General features: G+C 34.9%; 1 protein-coding gene across 1 annotated transcript in view; it reads right to left on the bottom strand.

Annotated features, from left to right (window-relative positions):
- Positions 1-24,855, bottom strand: part of LOC128496406 (putative leucine-rich repeat-containing protein DDB_G0290503) — a 208,103-nt gene that overhangs the window by 112,502 nt on the left and 70,746 nt on the right. The window contains exons 9-17 of the mRNA XM_053466019.1: positions 23,491-23,649; positions 23,278-23,361; positions 21,616-21,762; positions 20,011-20,178; positions 18,429-18,608; positions 8,653-8,736; positions 5,662-5,829; positions 2,174-2,257; positions 1,227-1,394 (exon numbers count right to left, since the gene is read on the bottom strand). Coding sequence (XP_053321994.1) covers positions 1,227-1,394; positions 2,174-2,257; positions 5,662-5,829; positions 8,653-8,736; positions 18,429-18,608; positions 20,011-20,178; positions 21,616-21,762; positions 23,278-23,361; positions 23,491-23,649 — 1,242 coding nt within the window. The remainder of the gene's footprint in view (positions 1-1,226; positions 1,395-2,173; positions 2,258-5,661; positions 5,830-8,652; positions 8,737-18,428; positions 18,609-20,010; positions 20,179-21,615; positions 21,763-23,277; positions 23,362-23,490; positions 23,650-24,855) is intronic.

The raw sequence follows: 24,855 nt of genomic DNA, 5'->3' as shown, positions 1-24,855 counted from the left end.
GTACTGAAAATTGCAAATAAAACACAAGTACAAAAAAATGGCTTCTTTTGTGGTCTCCTTGCCAGTTATCCCAAGACACCATATAATACCCATCACTAAAGCTTTTCCGTATTCGGGGACAAGCCCAGGGGCTGTTCCCCACATGCATCCATTGCTAGCCCCTGTCCATTGTTAGTAGTGAAACAAAATCTCCATTTAAATAAACATGTATGTTGTAAACATGGGCCCTATTTACTACAGCGCAAGGCAATATCAGAGGGCTTAAATGTGTTTTACATTACTGTAAAAACTATTTAAAGGGATATTTCACACAGTTTACCTGAAGTGACACTTTTAGTAAATGATAATAAACATGTTCAAGATACAGCACCCTACAACAGACATTATAAAAGTATTTACTAACGCGCAGAGCAGAAATTATCTCATCACTGTTATAGTGCACTGAAAATGTATATATGGCATTTGAACCCATACGTCTACTTCAAAAATCCAGAACGTTCACAGATCTTGGAAGAATAAACGTTCTAAGGTCTAATTCCTTAAACCTTTCTGCCAGCCTGTCAACTTCACTCACATGCTGTTTCTAGTTTACGTGATGAATGCGAAGCCTGCATAATGGAAAATTGTACAGATGACTGAAATTTTTAATTGTTCCCGGTAAATGATTCCTTTTCAAAGAGAAATGTCCCATGGAAAAAGCTTTTTCTTCTTGAACATATACGGTCTTGAATGCAGTAATTTAGGTCTGTATTGATGGTGGCTGCCACACTAAGATTATTAGTTATGGTAATACTAATGAAGTCCCGTTTGTACAATGAAAGTCAAAGTGTCAGGCTGGGTGGTCAAGACTGAGGCATTCTATTGTGTACCACAAGGCAGTATAATAAAGAGTTAAGGTGTTTGTCTAATAGTTTGGGTTATGACAACAGAGCTAGAACATAAAATTTGCTAACATGCAGTTGCCTGAAAATATTATACTGTACTATGCAAAAAACTAGAAATGTAAAAAAAGAAAGGAGCACTTATTTTCATTTAATTCTAGTAATATTTAGGAGAGTTCCCCATTCAGAACACATCTGTTATAGAAAATATGGTTAGTGAACAACGGCTGCCTTCTCTTCAATTTAAAATGATCAGAAGTAAACGTTTGATTCAGGTTTCTCTGGTTTTGTCAGCTCTAGCACAGAAATCATGTAGATTTGGGCGATCTGGACTTTTTATCATACCTGTCCCAGATGAATCTCTTGCTCATTAAGTAATTGTTGCTTTGTTTTTTCCATCTGATTGATTAAATCTTCCTGATTGTTACATTTTTCCCACAGTTCACGAGCCTCAGCTTGCAAACACTTCAACTTCTGTAGGAGTCTTGAGACTTCTTCCTCTTGTATACCAAGCTGCCAAACAGAGACAGGATTACATATTCTCTCTCCCTCTTATTAATCAATATATATATATATATATATATATATATATATATATATATATATATATATATATATATATATATATATATATAGATATATATATACACACACATATACACACAATAATTATATGCAAGCAGACATACAGGTTGTGAATAAAATATGCCTTATCAAGAAAGAAAGTGGTCCCGTGTCACACAGTAGTGCAGCATCCAACATCAAAAGAGAAATAAACATTAAGAGTCACAAAAGGATTTGTAAGTATACATCAAACACAAGGAACCATACTGTTGCAATGCTTTCAAATGTTGATCAGATCACTCCATTGTATACTATGCTGATAAAATCACGATGTATAACTTTGCACCTGAATGGACCCTTATAAAACATCCTCATTGTCTGTTAAAATGTTAAATGTAAACATGCAATTTATTGGTTATGCGGTAACATATGTATCATATCACAAAATCTTACAGAGCCAAATATTACAAGCATATAAAAATGTTTTAATATATACCAGTAACAGGGAAACACTGGTGAAGGGTGTCCTTGATATTATGAGTTTACAATCTAAAATGAAATGGAAGGTCTATTCCATACTGCATGAACTTAAAGCCTTAAAGCAGAAAGTAGATGGGAACAGATGATGGGTAACTTAGAAAGAGTAGTTGAATGCAGGGTGGACGTTGGGCAGTGATGGCATAGTTTGGTTATGTATACAACGTTCTGTAAACGGGCAATTTACGTACTTCCTCCTGAGAGCCGGAATATTTCTCCTGTGAAGTTTTCAAATCTGTTTTTAGTTGTAAAATGATTTGATCTCTGTTATTAACCTAAAAAGGGAGAGAATGTAAAAATTAAATGCAGATGGACACCCAGCAGGTTACAGACTGACTGAATAAATGAACTCATTAAAAATAAGTATGTTTGCTTCTATCTAGCTATTTAGCTGTCACTATAGAAGGATACAAAAAACAAAAACTGTCTGCGCTTCTCACCCTAATAAAGTTGGCAACAAATATATAAGCATAATATAAATTAGATAAACCTCTCATTTATATTATGTTTATATATTTGTTGCCAACTTTATTAGGGTGAGAAGCGCAGACAGTTTTTGTTTCTTGTATACATTGTACAGCCAATACACTGTATTTGCAGCATGCTCACACTGTTTGGTAGGCCTCGTGTTACACATTTGTATTATTTGAGCCTGTGACTAGCTTAGCGCACCAGAATTAGGAATCTGCACTCACTCCCCACAGGAACTCAGGTGCTTAGCTGTGCCAGGAAGGGCCAGCTCCCCAGTAAATCAAAAATAGAAGAAGGCTCCAGGCACGCAGGGGTTCCATCAGACAGATTTATTGTAGGAAACAGACAACAACGTTTCGACCTCACAATGAGGTCTTTATCAAGTTAACCACACAAGTAAAAAGTAAAGGTTTAAATAGCACATATCAATCAATGAATAACCAATCAAAAAACCAATCTAATCTGGCACCATGTGTAGTATAATTAATAATCATGTATTAACATAAGTAAATATTCAAAAGTATACATCACATAATACATGATACTTATAGATGTTAAAAGAGACCAGTGACAAATAAAGAAATATATTAAGATCCATATATATTAAATAACCAAAAAAGATATATTAAGAAAATACCCATAAAGTGTGTGCAATCAGTGTTAGTAATGGACACTTACAGAGATTTAACTAGTGCAGTTCCATGTAAACACAATCAGTGTTCATACTCCAAAAAAAATGTGGATTAAATCAAACCAAAACATCAAATCAACAAAAGCAAAAATGTTGATTAAAATAAGAAAAAAGGGCAAGCATTTGTCAGCACTAAAGCGTGGTGACGCTCTGCGCATGCGCAAGCTTACTCCATGCATGCGTTAGAGCATTCTCTTTGATAAAATAGTGCAGGTGTATTCATAAAGTGCAATAGCATTATCAAGTGCATATATCATCAGATCGCCATCTGTTCTCATAAAGATAAGACAAATGTTAAAAACGATCTATTATGAAAAAATAGTTAGTTATGTGACACATATTGTGAATAAAACAATAAAAATATAAAAATCACTGGTTCTTATAATATAGATAAACAAACTTGAATATTTACAAAAACCAAGAAATGGCCAAATCACCATAAATTAGATTAATATACAATGGTATATTATAATGTGACACGATCAAATAAAGTGCAAAGTAGATATAAATGTAACCAATTCTAAAAAAGTTAATAAAGTGCATTGTTAATAAAGGTCAGCAAAAAAGTGTAACACATTCAGTGATGTATTTTAAAAAAAGGAGAACATTTTTATTTTGCACAGAATCCCTTAAAGTGATATCTCATTGATAATTTAATAGCACTGTGTCACTTTAAGGGATTCTGTGCAAAATAAAAATGTTCTCCTTTTTTTAAAATACATCACTGAATGTATTACACTTTTTTGCTGACCTTTATTAACAATGCACTTTATTAACTTTTTTAGAATTGGTTACATTTATATCTACTTTGCACTTTATTTGATCGTGTCACATTATAATATACCATTGTATATTAATCTAATTTATGGTGATTTGGCCATTTCTTGGTTTTTGTAAATATTCAAGTTTGTTTATCTATATTATAAGAACCAGTGATTTTTATATTTTTATTGTTTTATTCACAATATGTGTCACATAACTAACTATTTTTTCATAATAGATCGTTTTTAACATTTGTCTTATCTTTATGAGAACAGATGGCGATCTGATGATATATGCACTTGATAATGCTATTGCACTTTATGAATACACCTGCACTATTTTATCAAAGAGAATGCTCTAACGCATGCATGGAGTAAGCTTGCGCATGCGCAGAGCGTCACCACGCTTTAGTGCTGACAAATGCTTGCCCTTTTTTCTTATTTTAATCAACATTTTTGCTTTTGTTGATTTGATGTTTTGGTTTGATTTAATCCACATTTTTTTTGGAGTATGAACACTGATTGTGTTTACATGGAACTGCACTAGTTAAATCTCTGTAAGTGTCCATTACTAACACTGATTGCACACACTTTATGGGTATTTTCTTAATATATCTTTTTTGGTTATTTAATATATATGGATCTTAATATATTTCTTTATTTGTCACTGGTCTCTTTTAACATCTATAAGTATCATGTATTATGTGATGTATACTTTTGAATATTTACTTATGTTAATACATGATTATTAATTATACTACACATGGTGCCAGATTAGATTGGTTTTTTGATTGGTTATTCATTGATTGATATGTGCTATTTAAACCTTTACTTTTTACTTGTGTGGTTAACTTGATAAAGACCTCATTGTGAGGTCGAAACGTTGTTGTCTGTTTCCTACAATAAATCTGTCTGATGGAACCCCTGCGTGCCTGGAGCCTTCTTCTATTTTAGCTTAGCGCACCGGCATCTTTTCTTTTCACTATAGAAAGATAGCCGCATGTACATAACATGGAAAATAGCAGAATTGTGATCCTATGTGGCAAAGCAAGCTGCTGGAAGATGTTGGTTCTATCTAGAGTATAACTAGGGCTAGGTTTCTAGTCCAGGCTCTTCTAAGCACAAATACCAACAATAACCTGTAGGTAAAAAACAGGCAGGGTGGCGATCTCTCAAGGTCGGCAATATTTTGCTAGGATGTGGATGCGACTGTCATTCACTCACAACTTTTTGTCTTCCGTGGGGCTCCAGACACATGCCTTATCTGCCAAGGGTGGATCAGACACTTAGTGTAACTGTAGTACATTATGGCTACGATAAAACCTATTAGGTTAATGTTGAATAATATCTGTTCAAATAATGCTAGTGCCCATAAGTAAAGCAATGGTACAAAGAAGCGCCCGGCAGTGCACATTTAAGACACAAGTTTGCAATCTCTGTTGTCTTTAAAAACACTAAAATACTAAATAAGTGAACAAATACATATTTTTTAACCTTTAGGGAATGAAAATAGTAAAAAAAAAAAATAATAATAATTTATGAAAATTTAAATATTTAATAAAACCAATTGTCACAGAGAAATGTTACAAAAAACAGACAAGTACATTTTATTATATGAAAAGCTAATAGCAGACAATATCTGAAGAACAGAAGTTATGCAAAAATCAAAACCTTATACTGTCTAAACACAGGACTGACAAGAAGCACTTGAGAATTTTTGTTTAGCCAAAACACATTGTAGCACACGCACACACACCTCTTGTTGTGCAGTTTTATGTCTCTCTGTGACAACTGCCAGTTTCAGCTCCAGTTTCTTCCTTTCTTCACTCATCTTGGAAATATCCTGGGACTGCTGCTTGATTTGCTCTGTCAGCTGAATATTTTCTTCCTTAAGTTTATGTAAAAGTTTCTCCCGGTGGACTAACTAGATGTAAAACAGATAAATGCACGGTTCATTTCACATATGGCTGTCCCATCTTCATATTATGTTTCCCCATGTGGACTTTAATCCTCTGTAGGAATTATATCTAAGTTAAGCAAAAGCCTGCGTGCCTTCCAAATATATAACACAAATAAGCAGACTTTAAATAAAAACGAAATATATCTCCCTCTAGATTGTAAGCTAATTTGAGCAGGGCTCTCCTCACCTGTTATTTCAACTTGTTATGTTAAATTGTAATTATATCATGTCTACCCTTTGTACAGCGCTGCAGAATCCGATGGCGGTATATAAAACAATAAATAATATTAATAATCTCTTAATATCTACCTTCTTCCACCATTAATGGGTGTTGCTATAAATAACATATAATACATAAATGATACATAAGGGATAGGAGTTGCCAGCCAAAAGTCCCTCTAGCAAAGTGTCAGAAATAAAGAAATAATCAGTGGCCATCTTCATCAGGAGCCCACCACACTGACAACCCAGAAGCATTCAGGGAGAAAATGTCAAGGGCTGCGGATCAAGATCATCATTGTCCTACAAGCCAGTCACATAATCTGCTGGACTCCTCATTACGCAACAAACTTTACTGCACGTGGAACATCAGCAGGCCCGGATTGGCTGGTGGCCTTTGGCTCCAACTCACCCAGGGGCCTAACTGAAAACCACAGGGCCGCAGTGCGAAAATTGCCAGAGGACTCCCAACACCACAAAGCAACTTGTCCCACAGTGAACATTTTGCCCCAAGCAGATTGTGAGTGCCATATTTTCCCCCCAAGCAACTTATCAGTGCCATCTTAACCACCAAGCACTCTGCCTGTGCCATCTTTGCCCCCAAACAGCTGGTCTGTGTCGTCATTACCTCCAAACTGCTCGTATGTGCCATGTTTGCGCCAAACAGCTTGGTTGTGCCATGATTGCCCCCAAACAGCTTTCTCTGTGCAGTCATTACCTCCAAACAGCTTGTCTGTGCCTTCTTTGCCCCTTGCAACATACACTCTGGCACACATATGTAAACACACTTACACATGATAACATACATATATATATGCTTACACATACACCAACTCATACTCACTAACACATACTCCCTCTCACACCACTTATATATATATACATTCATGCTCACAAACACAACACATACGCTTCCTTGCTAACACAAACACACTTACACACTCATGCTAGCACACACTCCATCTCACACCATTTACACATACATACTCACAAACACACACATATGCTCAAACACATGATAACACACAAACGCTTACACATTTATGCTTGTACATACAAACGTTTTCACATACAGATTCATGTTAACACACGTTTATACATAAACATTCATGTTCACTTACACCTAAACATAGATATTCATGCTCACAGGCACAAGTGCTCACATAAATACAAACATACATACCCTCTCCCCCTGCACAACCAGCAAATGAAAAGAAATTCAGGCAGTCTTGATTAAGTCATATGATTCAAATTTGCAAGGAAAAGTACCATTATTATTTAAGAAAGCAAAGTTACTAAATATTTTATACGGAATTGGAGAGCTCTCACACTTCAAAATGTTTACTTGTTATTAAATCAGATTGTATGAAGTCGCCAAGGCGGCTCATGACATCATAGAGCAATAAGTCTCGTGCTGAGGGATCTGTAAATTGAGGTGACTTTTTATACGTTTATAATAAGTAGTTAATTCCTTCATGTATGCAACTGAAAAAAAAATAACCCTAAAATAAATTACACTAGCTACATGTTTTATTTAGTTTATATATAGCTCTTCTACTTGCCGATTCTATTACGAAGATTAAACTGTGATGTTGTAAACATGGTTTAAGCAGAGAATTGTTCTTTGGCTGTTTGGCTGTTTTTACCATTTTTACATGAAAGCTAGCACAGGACAAATATCTTTATTCTATGTCCGAAAAATTATAAAATTATGGAAACTGTTTCCGCGTTGAGATTTCAAAGCTGCTTATACCACTTTGTTGTGTTGTTTATGTCATAATTTACAGCATGACAAGTATGGTTTCAGGAAAAGGCCTCTGCAGTAACTATTTCTGACTATGCACCTGTGTTATTTGGTGGAGGAAGAATATTGCTATATATATTATATATATATATATATATATATATATATATATATATATATATATATATATATCACTATTGTTATAAGCGCCCATATGTTCACACTGAATTACATTTCTATTAGCCCAACCGGTATATGAATGTATATGATGTATATTAAAATACATATATACAAACTAACGTTGTGTTACAGATGTCTTACAGGAAAAAGAAAAACCTACAAAGTGAAATTATTTTTTCCCTGATATAAGAAAAGAAAAAAACATGCCATTTTAAATATCATGCACTTAAACAAGCAAACAAAACAAAATTACATTGGCTGGGACATTACTTGGGCAACCTTTGTGAAGCAAACAAGACTCGAAATTACTGAATTCATCAAATGTATATATTTATAATAACGACAATAAAATAATGATAATAACAGGCTAACATTGGAAAATGGCCACATTTCCATTAAAGGACATTTTCACAAAATATAATATATACTGTACATTGTGACTGTTCTTCAAAAAAGAAAGAAGAAAAAAACCCATTACTTTTAGATTTGGCACACATCAATGAAACACACTAAAAGGTAACAGAAACCATCAACAAGCACAACAGGATCCTTAATTATAGATGTATATTTTAGGTACTTACACTGCCAAAGAAAAGAGGAAAAAAGCAAAGGTTAATACAAAACAGGCAATTAAAATTGATTACCTCATCATAACATGCAGAGTACTGGTTTTGAGCTTTTAATAGCTCCTTCTGTAGGGCCTCACGTTTGGTTTCTTTGTCATGAATCTAAGAGAAAACAAATACAAAAACCATTTCAATAGAAACAACACGAATTGCACTAATGGAAACATTTCTTTTTTTTTTTTTTTTTTTTTTTAACCATTTAGCTGTTGATGAGTAAAAAGTTGTGGCAATTGTAAGATGATGTCTTACACGCCTGACACGTAAATGGTTACATCCATCACGGATTCACGGTATTTATACAACACGTCAAGACTGAAACTTTTTAATATTACTTTTATTGCTATAGATTGCATGTGTATTTATTCCCAACAGGTCTGTGTGCAGTGTCATAGTGATTTTTCATTTAAGGTTTATGTGCATTCTGTTTAGATTCGTATATATACCGTGTATTGCAGACACTTTCAGGATAAGAATACACAAAGCTCAACTTAAATGAGGGTCTCCATGTTAATGGGCACATAGCACGGACATATATTGTGGTGAATGAGCCGTTCAAAATATTTCAACAAAAAGTGCACCTTTCGCAGTATGATAGCTTTCAATTTCACCATTTTTCTAAACGCAGAAAAATGTATCTCTCCAATTCAGAATATTGAATGTCTTATGGAAAGTGAAGGGTCATTTGTAATTGTCCAAAGGATTGATGGAGTTGAGATACCTCCTTGACCTTCACCCTGCGCTCATAAAGAACTGTTTCAGATGACAGAGCACCAGGCAAGTTTTTTTTAACAAATGTCTTTTCTTATTCCCTTATTGCGCTGCTGATTTGTTATCCGATATATTTCATAATTGTAAGTCAACATTTAATTAGTGTGTGTCTTCCCTCATTAAAAAGCTAACTGTCACCTAATACGGCTTAGGAACAATGACTGTTTACACTAATTCATGTGATTCTGTCTGCTTTCTGCCACCGTCTTCCATCACGTTCAGAGATATAATTGCTTTTGATGCCTTTACAAACTGTCAAGGTCACTTCTTACAAAACATGTATAGCCCAATTGCACATTGGTTTTAAAGAATGCAAAGTACAGAAATTAGAAACGGGGAAAGAAACAAAGAAACAATAATATGGAGTATTCAATCTCACAGTGAAGTTAATGCCTCTTTACAATGAAATAAAATGCAAAGTACGATGCCATCACTTAATTGAACAAGCTTTAAATACTCATTGCCTCATGATGCACACAAAGATTATTATATCAATAGAAGCATTGATAATGTTCTACAAACAGTGACGCCATACTACCACGATTTCTAATTAACCCCTTAATGACAAAGCCCGTACATGTACGGGCTCAAAATGCGTTGTTTTCAATGGGTTTAGGGACCGCCCATTGTCCCTAAGAGGTTAAGATACACAATATTTCAATCCATTGTTTTATTTGGAAATCAAAATTATGTGTCCTTCCTTAAAGTTGCCCACTTTCTTATTCTTCCTTGTAATCTTACCAAACACCTCACCCAATCTTAAAGTGGTCTGGCAAAGTCACATTGAAGAAAGTAGTGGTTAACAAAAACCTTTCCATTGCTTAATAAATACATAAATTATCACTTGCTTGGACATGAGTTCAAAGAGAGTGAAAAATTCACCAACTGCTCATTGATTTCTAATGGTACTGGGCAACCAATATACATTCAAAAGTGGACAATTAAAGAGGGTCCTTTACCGAATTAAAACTCAGAGTCAACGTGTAAATCTAAGAAACCACTTAAGTCTGTGTTAGCCCTATCCACAGCAAAAAGGGAGTACCCCTGAAACATTAATTAAACCAGTAAAATAGGAACCCTAATAAGATAAAATGTATCTTTTATTCATCATATAATAAGAAAACCTTACAAGGTTATATTCTACAACTGATGATTCTATCTGTAATAAAAATGTCTATACACATGCTGTAGGTTCCTAAGAATGCTACAAAATAACTGGAGTCCTAGTCCTTACTAGCCCTGTAGGTTAATATCCTTCCCCTTCACAAATAGTTCCCTAGCTTTATCCAAAATCAAATTGTTTGTTCTAGAACCGTGTGTGGGACCGCTGTGTGGGATCAGCCATAGCTGCCAGACATGGGTTTTGCCAACACACGGGTCGGCTTCATCAGGGGCAAACAGCAGATCAAAATTTAGATACAATCTTTAGAATGGTTTAGGACCAAGAACATATGAGTAACTGAGACGACATAGCATGATGTAGCCGAGACAGAAGAATGGGTGTTTAATTAAACACCTAAACAGTCTAAATGCAAAACAACAAAAAAAAAAAGGTTTAAAACAAAATGCTCCTGCATTTTACAAACAAAAAAACATCCCTTATATAGACTGCAATTGTTTTTTACCTTGAATATTTATTATATTACACGCAGTTTCCCATTTAATGCCTTTATGTATTATGTATTCTAGTAAGGACATAGGTTCTTTGAAGGTCAGTTTTATCCATAAATATATAAAACAGTGAATCCCGGTACACTTTTATGATTGACACAGTTCTAACTAGAATCAAGCATTGTGTACTTAGCTCAGAATGACTATTGCCAATGTCAATTTTCATTGGCTGGTCTTTCTCTAGTTTCTTCCTAGCCTTTTCAGGTCACAATGTGACACGAAAACCCTTTCAATACTTCAATTTTCAGTTGTTTGGTAGCTAGCCAAGAAGCCAGGTTTGTTGTTACTCTGGGTGCTCTTTTTATTGTAATGTCATTCTTTCTGTTCCTGTGGTTATTGTTTCAATGTTTACTATTAGAACTCAAGAGCTTCCTCACTCCTATGTGTTCAGTGCATGTGAGGCAGCAAACTGCTGGGGGCAACCAAGTGTCCAGAGGCTCAAACAAAAGGGAAAAAGGCCCATCTTATGTAATTAACTTACCCTTACAGGTGGCATCAATGGAAGGCAGCATACCTTTTAGTTTCATAGTTTAAATGTGTCTATGACAATTCTGGATTCTGGGTAAGCACTAAGAAGATACATTCCATAGACTCACAACCTCTATACTGACAAAACAGACCATGCGCGTGGAACTGCTGCTCACAACGGCACAAAACCAACTCAAGAAAAGAAGTGACCGGCACAGGACAGCCAGTGGAAGAAAACAACTTCACTAAAATGATGAGTTTGGCACCAAACCGGAACTTAATCATGGTCTATGATTTAGCAACAGTTTGGAATGAAATGCATTTTTATTTGTTCTATGGGGTCCCTTGTTGAATTATATTATTATATGTCATATGAATGAAGACATACTCTTTCACTGGACGTCATGGATGCACTGGTCCTTCCCTTTCCCGAGTTTGTCTTGTGCTATGTGTGTCTTTGTCAAGGGCGAGCGTCATGGAATTTACTGAACGTTGAGTGATCTGACTAGTTGAACAATAGAGATGTGGGACAGCATGAAAGATATTTTGTATGTGTAAAAGTTGAGTTGAAACATGAGGAGGGAGTGTTGGAAGTAACAGAACGTTTAGGTACAGAACATATAGAAGAGAAATGTGCTCAGAAATGTATGTGGGCAGACAATGGTCCGGCGGAGTAAAAATATAATATGTACATACAATCTATATGTATATAGTGTATATAATCACTGGTATGATCAGCTCTGGCTAGCAACTTAGAATGCTTTACTACCCCTGACATCTCCTGCTGCTCCACACCTTTATCCATACGCTTTTCTCAACCATATTAAAAACTATATGTAACTGTTTTACATGCATAGTTTAACATACTCTACCTATGTAGTTAGGACTTTATTTAATGCATCTCTGTGCTACGTAAATTCCTTCAGTGGTAATTTACCAATGAAAGTCTGGACTTCTGATACACAAAATGAATGCAGCGTAGAATTCTACTACACCTTCGTCTATATAAAAACATAATTAAAGTTTGTAAATTCTGAACTTAAATCTATAGTACTTAATACTATGTACAGACACTGTTAATATCTGTTTCTAAAGCTATTTCTGATTAACATGTTTAATTTGTAAGGCCTGAAATTTGTTTACAGAAACATCTGCCTTACAGGAATGCCGCTTGTATCTTGTCTAGAACGGAGAATAAGCGTACTTGGATATTAAGCACATAGACAATGTCCTTATTGCTAGGAATATATTCTCTGAAAAATTGCCCCTATTAAAAGGGGATTAACATGGCTTTCCAAAACATTACAATAGTCCATGAGACTGTAAAGCAGTCATCTCCTTGTCACAACGCCCCCAAAAATGAAGTCTTTTCAACAGATTTGTGGGAGAAATGAAAATGATCTTTGCCATGGAGTGCTTGGCAAGGGATTTCTTTTCATTTAAACCCAAATGTAAAACGATCATTGCGTATCGCTCTACTAATCCCCGTTTTATTTCAATATATGAAAAAGTTTATCCAAACTGCATGCCATTTATAACTTTATATTTTAATACAATAAAACCTCTGCACTGGTATTCCTGACTATAGCCGGGGGCAGCCGTTGCTATAAAGCAAATTGAATGTCAGTGTTAATTAACACTGACAGGGGAGGAAAAACAGGAAAAAGTAAGCAGCGGTTAAATTGTTTTTCGTATAATACATTAAAGTTGCTAAGTGCTGAGGATATTTTAGAAAGGCTCTGCTCGAGTTGGAATGATGTATTTCCAAGGAAATTTTCCTAAAAGAGTTAAGCATCAGGAAACCATTAGATGGCAGTTTTCGGTAGTTTCAATCCCACAATTTGATTTTTAAATGATGAAACATTCAATAAGTGAAATGACTTTGCGCAAACACATACGTGGAATAAATTATTTCAAATGAAAGCATGGAAGTTATTTGTTCAGCTGCTCCAGTGGTTGGAAGGTTAAGAACAAAAGCTATTATTGTTCGGTGGATTTTTTCGCAGGAAATAGACAGTGGCAAAGATACAGGAGTTCAACACATGAGATCAGAGACACAGTTTTCATAGCAAACTCAAAACAGATGTTGGAAGGACGTGCGATCTTTACATAAACTATTAGTTATGTTTTCTTTTGAAAGCATAGGACGTTAACAGTATCATGTACCTGGTTAACCAGTTCACCGCTGAAAAGACCTGTAAACCACTGAAAGGTTAACACGTTGAGTGCCGGAGAGTGGCCAAACACAGAAAAGACTATGGTGGGGGGAAGACTAGAGGTTAAATACTTATTTTGAGTAAACAAATACAAAACAAGTATGAAACTCCTAAAAAAAAAAAAAGTTTTAAAAAAAAATAATGTTTTCCTTAACACGCCCTGCTTACTCAACATGAAAAGTACAGGCATTTATGAAACCCTATCATTTAATTATAGCCTGTAGTTTTCTTTAGACACTTTTTTCCATTATACATGATAATTTGCTTGAACCACTAGACCAGTAATTACAGCAATTCCTTCCAAAATTAAGTTTTGAAAGTATTTTGCAGACTTAGAAATAATTATACATAAACCATCATTTTTTTTTTAAATGTGCCTTTAGCTAAATGACCTTATTGTAACTTAGGTGGATTCCGATAGAATTTATGTTTAGTACACCGATTCCATGGGGACATGATGGTGTACCGCAATTTAGACTGTACACATTAGGATACAACTAGTTACAGGTCACGTATTCACGGCACGAGTTGATTTCTTATGCCCTATTTCAGACGTCGTTTTTTACCACAAAGGGTAAACTAATTTTATAAATTATATTCGAATGTTATAAATTGCCTGTGTATATACATGTTTGGACCTAAAATCTAAACTAAGCATTGAGTAAATGAATATGCCTAAACGTAATCCAGATAGATAGATATATGGATAGTTTAAAAAGATGGGCCAAATGGCTCTTACTTGCCCCTCATATTCTATGTTTCTACGAGACAATACATGACAGATGATTTGTGAAGGACAATGCTGCTTTCTCTCTTCCCTACCCTGATATCCTTCAAAGAGCTGACAATGGCAGAGCATCACAACAAAGCGTGTTTAAGCCGGTCATCAACCAGGTTGGAATGGTAGACATGGACATCCACATACATTTTTATGAAGGAGGGGGTTTTAGTGCTATCTAGGGCATGAAACATAGGCAGAATAGTATGTCCGGGAGTTTCCGAGTGGATGGGTAGATGCCCCTTCTTACCCCAATGCAGATAATTACATAGATATATGATATAAAAAGAAAATTGGGCATTCACCATCACTGAGCTATCATATACATCAAAGTACATCTGATAACTGTTCCTTTACAAAGAAAGCTACAAAAAACTCCTTCTCTGCCTACTAACTAAAAACATATTGTTTGGTCAACTGTGGTCCTTTAAGCCCCTCTAAAACATAAAATGTATGCATGTGGCGTATATAAAGTGAATTTTACTATGAAGTGAATTGCAAGCATATTTCCATGAAAAACAGTATCTACATGAGGGTGTTAGAAAAAAAAAATATGTTTTGTAAGCTATACAACATGCTCAGTGTTAATATAACAGGTAAATAAAAATAAGCAAATTGCTGTAGCTTTGACGTCCGAACACAAACTTTCACACTGTATCTATACGAACGAGCAATAGAGTAGCTTCAGGAAAACGCACAAACATAACCTGAGTGTTTGTTTTCCATGTCAAAATCTGGAAAAAAAATACCATACTGAAGTTAAGAACAATAGTGAGAGTATACATAAACCTCAACAAAGTATATAAATAGGTGACACGTGGCATGTGAAATGAAAGCTAACAGACATAGCTTTTGGCCACTTGTAGGCATGGCAGCCCAAGCTTGAGTGGTTAATATTGTGTGCATGAAGCCATTTAGCACGACACCTGAATGTTACTTGGGAGAACATAGCAAGTCAGCCTTACACCTCAATCTCTAGCAGTCCACATTGATCCCATTATCTGTTTCTCCCCCATTTTATACACCCCCCCCCATTCTCAGACTGCTCTGGATGTCCTCACCCTTATATTTCTGGTCGCATGCCTCTGTGTTTATTGGAAGGGAAAGAGATCAGCGCTCTTGGCACCACTTTCTTGTACTGTTCTTATACTACCCTGTAAGCATCTGATATATGCTATAGGAATTCACTAAGGGAGAGGGCTGATTCATAACTAATTAATCTTATTCAGAGCAGGGTTTACCATCAGAGTCCAAGTCAACTACTTTAGTTCCTCACTTCAGGATATAAATCAGAAACCTTTAGGATGATTATCACTTTCTTATCTTTCTTATGTATACTCCATTAGTATAGCCACATATATAGAATATAAAAAAACACAATGTTGGCGCTATATAAATAAAAGATAATAATAATAATAGTTTAATACACATACACAAAAGAAAGTGGCCGGTAAGAATAGTAGGCATCGTTCAATGTAAACTGTAATTTGAACATACTGAATTTCTACTACAAAATGAGATTTAGAATTTATATACTTTGTTGAAGTTTATACATACTCTCACTATTCTTAACTTCAGTATGGTATTTTTTCAGCTTTTGACATGGAAAACAAACACTCAGGTTATGTTTGTGGGTTTTCCTGAAGCTATTCTATTGCTCGTTCGTATGGATACAATGTGAAAGTTTGTGTTCGGACGTGAAAGCTACAGCAATTTGTAATTCCCAACACTAGAATGGTAATTAGCGTGCAGGAACAAACAGTTAAAATAACAATCAAAAAAATATGCCGTGACCTTTGTCTTTTAACACCAGCTGGTTTTTTTTCAAGCATGAATTTATGAAGGAATGAGAAGCAATCAGGGATTTGTTCCATTCATAGGAACCCAGAGGAGCCTAGAAAGTGTTTTTATTATACAGGTATTCTCTTTGATATCTCATGTAATATGCGAACACCATCTGAAACTTACTCCACATGAATGTACAATCCCAATCATAGAAGCTACATTTCACCTATTGGCAGCTGTGTATGTGGCTCTGTCTGCTTATCTGTCTGTCCGTCTATCTATCTATCTGTACACGCTATCACAGTCGAGGATTGTGGTATTTTCCAATTCTCCACCTTAACAGAAGCAGAAAATCACAGAAATAGAAATACAAGAACAAGGATCTTAAATTACAGTCCAACAAACGAAAATGATTTTATAAGGTAACATCTGTTTTTCTGAAACCAATTTAAGAGCAATTATAGTAACTATCTTTTCAAAAGACATTGCAAAGAGCAGATCTAATTTGTTGTAAATTGGAGAAACTCATCGTCCCCCTGGCAGCAACAGTGTGTAAAAAGTTCTCAGAGAGGGGGGTCATGTAAAGATCACACAGAACAGAGGTATAGTATCACATCTACAAATTACTCAGAACCACCGCAGTCTTGCAAATTGGACTAAACTTATCTAATTTTAAGAAATAACACTGCTGTGAAAATTGGTTATATGATTTTATAAGAAAAAAAAATGTTGAAAAATGCTGTACATTGAAAATGCCCTACAAATGAGAGAAAAAATAAAGGTAAGAAAACAACCTTGCCAGAATGTTCACACTTATTAATATGTTATTTTTATTATATATATATACTTATTATATGTGTGTGTGTGTATATATATCTGTACAAAATTAGGAGTCACACAGCTGTTTTCAACGTAAACAAGGGCATTTCCAGCTGTAACATAATTGCAAAATTGTTTTCTTAAAAACTTGGATTAGCAAACACAATATGCCATTGGAACACGGAAGCGATGGGAGTGATGAAGGCCCTCTGTACGCCTATAAAGAGATTCCATTAAAAATCAGCCAGTTCCAGCTACAATAGTCATTTATAACATCTACACTGTATTTCTGATCCATTTCATGCTATTTCATGCTATTTTAATGGACAAAGTTTGCTTTCAAAAACAAAATTGTTTCAAAGGGACCCCAAACTTTTGAACGATCGTATGTGTGTGTGTGTATATGTGTGTGTGTGTGTGTGTATATACGTGTATATGTGTGTGTGTGTGTATATATACGTGTATATGTGTATGTGTGTGTGTATATACATTAATGCACAACTTCAGCCTAGGAGTAGCTTTCTAGAAACTGTAATGGAACTTGCATTGCTTTGTGTACAGCGGCACAACCATATTGATAAGCATTAAGGTCTTGAAGATAAGATTACAGTCTATAAAACCAATCTCCTGTGGTCATTTGGAATTTACTCTTCATTAATACATTTTAAGAGCTAAACACTATTTCTAAGATAAATCCCGGCATTAACACCTCACTATCAAACATCATGATGCTCATTTGAAAATAAGGGCGAGTCTAGGTTTAGTGGCCACTCGGCTCGGTATTTGTCAGGCATCATCACCTCTTTAAGGAGGCACAGTAATAAAAGTCCAATCTCTATTATTACTGTGACCAACATGGTCAAGATTGTAACAAACCTTTGGACTGCGTAGAACATCTGAACTGATACAGAGAATAAAAAACGATTACCATGCTGTTTGCACACACACACATCACATCCATTCCCATGAAATGTTTTAAAAGATATATGTAATACCCAAAGAAAGCGAAAAGGGCGAGAATGTTTTAGATAAATAACTATGGTCCAAACGGCACGGTTAGAATGATACTAGTGGTTTTTAATACAATGAAAGCAGTGCTTAATGAGTGACAGCACAATGTATCAGTGGATGGTGTGAGGGTTGTTTTGTTCTGATTGCAAACCCAGGAGGTGGAAATATGTGCTGTGTTGATTATGCCACTGGAGATAGGATTCATGTAGGAATTGCGATTTACATTTTGAACAGTAAGTTCTGCAAACTGTTTTGTGTTGTCAAGCCATTGTGATTACCTTACTCACAGCAGCCTTCTGCGTGTCCTTCAGTCTGTCGCTGGCTCTGTGCAAAGACTCTTGCTGCTTTTGTATTTGTGCTTCCAATTTATGTATCTCTTCTGTCTTTGCATGCAAGTCACATTTCAAGATCCCGATTTCAGAGTTTTGCTCGTTAATCTTTGCGTCATTCTTGCTAAGCTATAGAAGATTGATGAAGGATATACCGCGGTAAATATGTTATAAACAGATGTTTCTAAGGCATCATAATTGCTTAGCGGAATAGGGATTGTAACAAACCCACACTTTTTACAGTGAATCTTAAGTGAGAAAAGAAAACAGCATTAATGTAGCCTATCCCCATCTGAACAGAAAGAAGAACATCCGTCCTTCCAGGACTGACAATATATTCTGGACAGACAACTAGAATACGAAGGTATATGTTCTAGTTAGGATTTACTAATTTATCCCACGATATATTTTAATGTACTCCAAATACTTATGCATAACAATACACAATTTTGTTTCTGAATCATGGTTTCTGAAAACTTTTATGTTATATTATTGATTATTAATCACAGATTTCAAATATTAATACCTCAAACATTCTAGACTGACCATAACAAAGGATTCATTTTAGAAATATGAGTAAGCGTGGATCAGACTTCACCTGTAAAACTTCTATTGACATAAAACATCAAAAAAAGAATGGTGGCCACGACCAAATGATTATATCAAAATCAGAGCATATTTCTGTATATCAAATTGTAAAAATAAAGTCTGAAGTTGTGATATGTTGGTTACGCTGTTGGCTGGGACCTACCTATGGGGGATCCATACAGACACCATATCTGTATAACACTGTGTGGCTATTTTAAATATATATATATTTAGGTTATCTAACTGAACAATATTTGCCGTAAGCAGCTGTTTCGTTCTGTGTCTTGAGCATACTATTCACAATTGTCTTTATTGTTGATTTTTATACATACATTAATATGACCTGCACATAATATGTTCATGCAGTTATATATATATATATATATATATATATATATCTATGAGTGTTATGCACAAGACTGTATGGAACTTTTAAATTTGATTTTAGGAGTGATTGTAGAAATTATATTTTTAAAACCATCCATATAAAACTCACTGTGGCTATTTAGATGTAAATGAAAATTATTTAGATGTTTAGTCTAGGTTTAATCAGTATCTTTAATATTTATATATATATATATATATATATATATATATATATATATATATATATATATATATAAGAATAACTAGAATATATTAGAATTGCCTTGACTTTGTAAAGTGGGATTGAATTTAAGGGGGATAATAGTCTAAATCTATTAAAAGAAGATTGTTGTGTATTGAGGTATTAAATGAAGCAGAGCAAGGTTAAAAAGCTTTTTTTTTACCAATATTTTTACTAGTCCAATTGTTTTCCGTACCACACTGTGGTGCATCAATATACTTTATAGTATATAAAAAAGGCAAGAATGGCTTTTCAGTTCTACAATATTCCGCCAAATCCATTTTCTATGGCCTTGTATTTGTTCCTATGCTCTCAGCTTTACTTAATTAAACATACCTTGAACTGCATTTCCCCAAGAATACACTTTAGTTTCTCACATTCTTCATACAGCTCCGTGTTAATATGGTCTTTAACAATGCCTATTTTCCTTGTAGAGTCTTCAGAAGTCTGTAGTGAGGCCAGCTCCGAATGTAAATGCCTGATAGTTTCCCCATAATTGTTTGCCTTAAGAGATGAAAAACATACATTCATTATTTTGGGTCAACTGAAGCACCATTTCCACCTGTTTTACACTATTAAAATAGAAAAACCTTGAGAACACAAAGCTATTGCAGCGTCAAGTGGCATTCTTATTAATAATCAACTGACAGTTTCCTGTGCATCTGATAAAAATATACAGTGAACCCCTGCCATTTGTAAATCTTATGAGAAATCAACTAAAACTGTACGGTGGAGGGCTTTTCTTCCTTGTTTGCTTATCATAAGCAAGCAGTATCGCAAATGCTGTTCTAAGATTCACTTGCATGAGCCAGAATAGCTTCAATCCAGCTACGATAAGATCTAGTAGTGCAAAATATATGTATGTATGAGGGAGTTAATACCGGGCAGTGGATCCAAAAACATGTCCATATTCATACCCGGGAACTTCTCAGGGTAGGCTACCCAGTGTTCTCCTTCGTCTGGGTAAGCAGATTCATAGAAGGATTGGGATAACCATGTGTGGCGGCGGGGCTATCCCCAAGCTGCCTTCACTGGTGGGAGTAAGATGGAAATAAGTCGGGAATGGGCATGACCAAAAACTGCTAACCAGTCCTGAGAAAGAGGAAAGTGACCCGGTGACCCGGTGTAGAAGGGCTTCACCTAAAGAGTTCACTGGTATGTCCACATTGGTATTAGTTTTTTAAAAAAATTCAAAGCCTTATATTAGGTGTAGCAGTCTCTTCGGTTACAGTTAACACTACATTGGGCCTCTATGTAACCTTCATCCCACCCTAAGCGAGTAAGCATAACCCTTTTAGGGTTACTCAAAGCAGGACATTTCTGAAACAGAAGGGTATGAGTGAAGTAAGGGTAACGATAGAGATCTGTAAGAGTGACATTTACCATCCCAGACGGGAACTATATTCTAGTGTGGAGGTGATGTCGGGCTATTGTACAATTAGCTGATTCTCACAGCATCATTAACGACTAGTTGGGAAAGCCATGCCAATCAGGAGACATCAATATCATATTATGACAAAGCAAATTAAAGTTTTAGTTGTGAAACCGTCAGAATTCCAGAAATGTTATACAACTTATTGCATAAAACAAAAGAAACTGGAGAATTAAAAGGACCCATTGGCCGAGGCTTTGTGTTTTTCTACTGGCAAATAAAAAAGCTTTAATCACAATCAAAATTAAGTAAGCTTTGTGTCTAGTCAAGTAAATCCAAATAAATGAATACTAATTATCTATCCTTGTGGAAAAGACTGTAAGCTTGTGAGCCGGGCTCTCTCCACCTAATGTAGTCTGTCAATTCTCGTCTGACCCCTTGAATATATGTATTGTATTAGGCGCTGCGTAAATTGTTGGCGATATATAAATAAAAAGATAATAATAATAATAGAAAAAAAATGACAAACAACACTGGCAAATATAATCTAATGACTCCCCAGTAATTACCTCTGTTTTTGCTTCTACCTTTGCAAACTTTGCCTGTTCAAGTTGTTTCAGAAGTGACTCTATTATCTCTTCCTTTTGCTTTGCATAATCTGTAACATCCAGATACTTGCGTTGTAATTCGTGAAATTTATTCTCATGATATTGCATCTGAAAAGGAAGATAATCCAAATGCATGAGGTATTCTATGGTGATCTTATTTGTGTGTGTGTATATATATATATATATCTTTATTGGACTAACATTCCATTTTAAGGATGAGTTTTCGATAGTACAAACCTCCCTTTGTCAAGTGTTGCTGTTGACTTTACAAAGGGAGGTTTATATTCTCGAAAATTTGTCCTTAAGATGGAATGTTAGTCCAGTAAAAAGGTATTTTTTATTGCAATACTTAGTTCTTTTTTTAAATTTACACTACTGGACTAACACCTAACACGGCTATCTCAATATATATACACACACACACACGACGCTGTCAGATTTCATAGAATACATTTTGTTGTAACAAGAATTCAGAATTGCTAATGATTATCGCATTTCACTGATACATACAAAAGGCACTTTTTTAAATATTCTGATTCATTAACAAAGACAATAATATTTCACTATATTACATTAATATTCAATACTTTTCATGTCTTAAGTAATGTATAATAAAACAAATAATGAATTTTAATACATAAAGATATCAATCAGGAAAAAAATATCAAATGTGAAAAGGAGCGTTATTGGGCCACATATACTGTTGTTAGCATGTACTTTTGACTTATACAATAAAGGGTGTGCGACTGTAGCTGCTATTTAAGGACACAATGCTAGCATTTAGAAGTATCATTTATTCTTTATGCATACATTGTTACAATGTTCAAATGTCCGAATATAGTCCAGACTGCGAACGATCCTCACTTTACGATGGCTCGACTGGGATAATACAGGTAGAGTACATGTAGCAGCATGTTTATATATATATATAATATATAATATATATATATATATTTATATATATATATATATATATTTATTTATTTTTTTGTTTGTTTTTTTTTCAGGTTACGATAGCTTCATCGTAATGTAACCCCATTGTAAGTTGAGAAGTACCCACATGTGCTGCTGCTACACCGGCCATACATAATGCCAAGTGAACAAGGGCAGATTGCGATATATGTACTGTGTGCCTCTACATCTTCAGATGTTCCGAGTCCTTGCGCTATTTGGTTACAGGGACCGAGAACATTTTCAACATTTCCAGACTTTCCAACTGTGTAGATAGATTCCTTGTACATTACCAATGTGATCTTACTTTATTTTAGATTTACTGTTTCGTCCGAACCTTTCCTTCCAGTATAGCTAGCTAGTTATAATGTTATAAAATCTTCTCTGTAGTATAGCTGATTCTATTTTCTTTCATACTACAGAAGGTTATGCAATCTTCTCTATAGTATAGCTAGTTATGAAAGCACTGACATAACACATTTAAATTAAAAGGACCAGAATACTCAGTTTTAGTGAGCAATTCTATGTCATTTAAACAATGACATGCTTTCACTAATAATTTAAATCTTATCTATTCACACGACAACAAAAAAAAAAATCAAGGAAAAAAAAAAAAAGATGTGAAACTAGGACGTTTTTCATGAAGAATTCTGTTAAAAAATAAAAGTATACCTGTTTTTCTGCTATTCTCAACTTTTCTTCATGATCAATTTCCTGCATTTTCATTCTATGGATAATTTCTTCTTTGCAAGAGATCTGCAAGGTCACGAAATCATAATGTAAAAGAACATTTTTTTTTTATTATTTCAGCATATGAATTTCTCAAAAGGACAAAAAGCAATAAATCACAATTCAAGACATGTCACCGGCGGATAAAGTATTCACCTCATTTAAAAGTACATCTTGTTCACTCTGAGCTGTTATCATGTGGGTTTCAATTTTTGCCTCTAATCGGCCATTTTTTTCCAGCGTGTCCTGGTAAAGACGTTGAAGTTGTTTCATTTCCTTTCTGTGTTCAATTATTGCCTGCTCCAATTTCAAAATCTTTGAACAAAAGAATTCAGAATTAAATACCTGCAGCACCCAACTCCACCGGAAAACATAAAAAACCCCAGAAAATTCTACAAGAAATAGGCAAAATCAATAGCAAACAATTGTAAAAATAATTACATATATTCAAGAAATCAGAAGAATGCCGTGTGCTCTTTTTAAATGGTTTCTGACTCTTAAGATTCATTTTCATTCATTTAAAGATGCAGTATACCTCAAGATTTGTTAAAAGGAGACTCCAGCTATCATATTTACTTTAATGCATATGACTGCATGGTCCCCTTCATGGTATCCCTTAGCGATTATCTAATTTGTATTTGCCCCCACTAGTTGCCATGCTGGAGGCATTTTGAGCCAAACACATACGTAGAAACCACATGGCACTGGTGCGAAAATTGCCAGGGGGCCCCCAACTTCAACAAGCAACATGTCCTACATTGCTACACTTGCCCCCAAAGAGGTTGTGAGTACCTCCCTTACCCCCAAACAGTTTGTGAGTGCCCATGAACAGCCTGTGTCATCTTTTCTCCAGTTTGTCAGTGCCCCAAACAGCTTACATGTGCCATCTTTGCCATCATTGCCCCTTGCCTGCCTCCAACATACACTATGGCACACATTTGTAAACATACTTACACACATTTGTACATGCTAGACACAACCTCACACCATTTACACATCCATATCTATGGTCAGACACGCTTATACATAAACATGCATGCTCACATACACTTATACATAAACATGCATGCCATATATGTATATACATACATACAGTTTATATCTGTCATTTAATAAATTTAATTAGTTTAATAACAGTCTATATGTCAATTTAAATGAAATTATGTTAAATGTGGCTTTTACTGGCCACACTACAACCTCGCAATTGCCTTTGAACAGGCAAGTACATTTTATGCCATCATCAATTTAATAAAATATCATTTTGAGACATTTTTGCCTATTTATATGGCTAAGCAAATGGTTACATTGCAGAAAAACCAATAAAGAGAAGTAAATCAAAAAAAAAGTATGGAAAGGTTTGTCACCCTTACCTCTAGTCTTGCAATCACCCCACCTCCTCCCCACAAACAAAAAGATTGAAAGAACTGTATTTTTTTTTATAATTTGCAACTCACCTATTTATATAATACTGGGACAATTTAATCAACACCGTGAAACTGGACAACTATGTCAAAATGATTG

Source organism: Spea bombifrons, chromosome 5, assembly GCF_027358695.1.
Source record: "Spea bombifrons isolate aSpeBom1 chromosome 5, aSpeBom1.2.pri, whole genome shotgun sequence".
Lineage (NCBI taxonomy): Eukaryota > Metazoa > Chordata > Amphibia > Anura > Pelobatidae > Spea > Spea bombifrons.
Note: the sequence above shows the minus strand (reverse complement) of the source record. Positions and strands in the feature narration are given on the sequence as shown.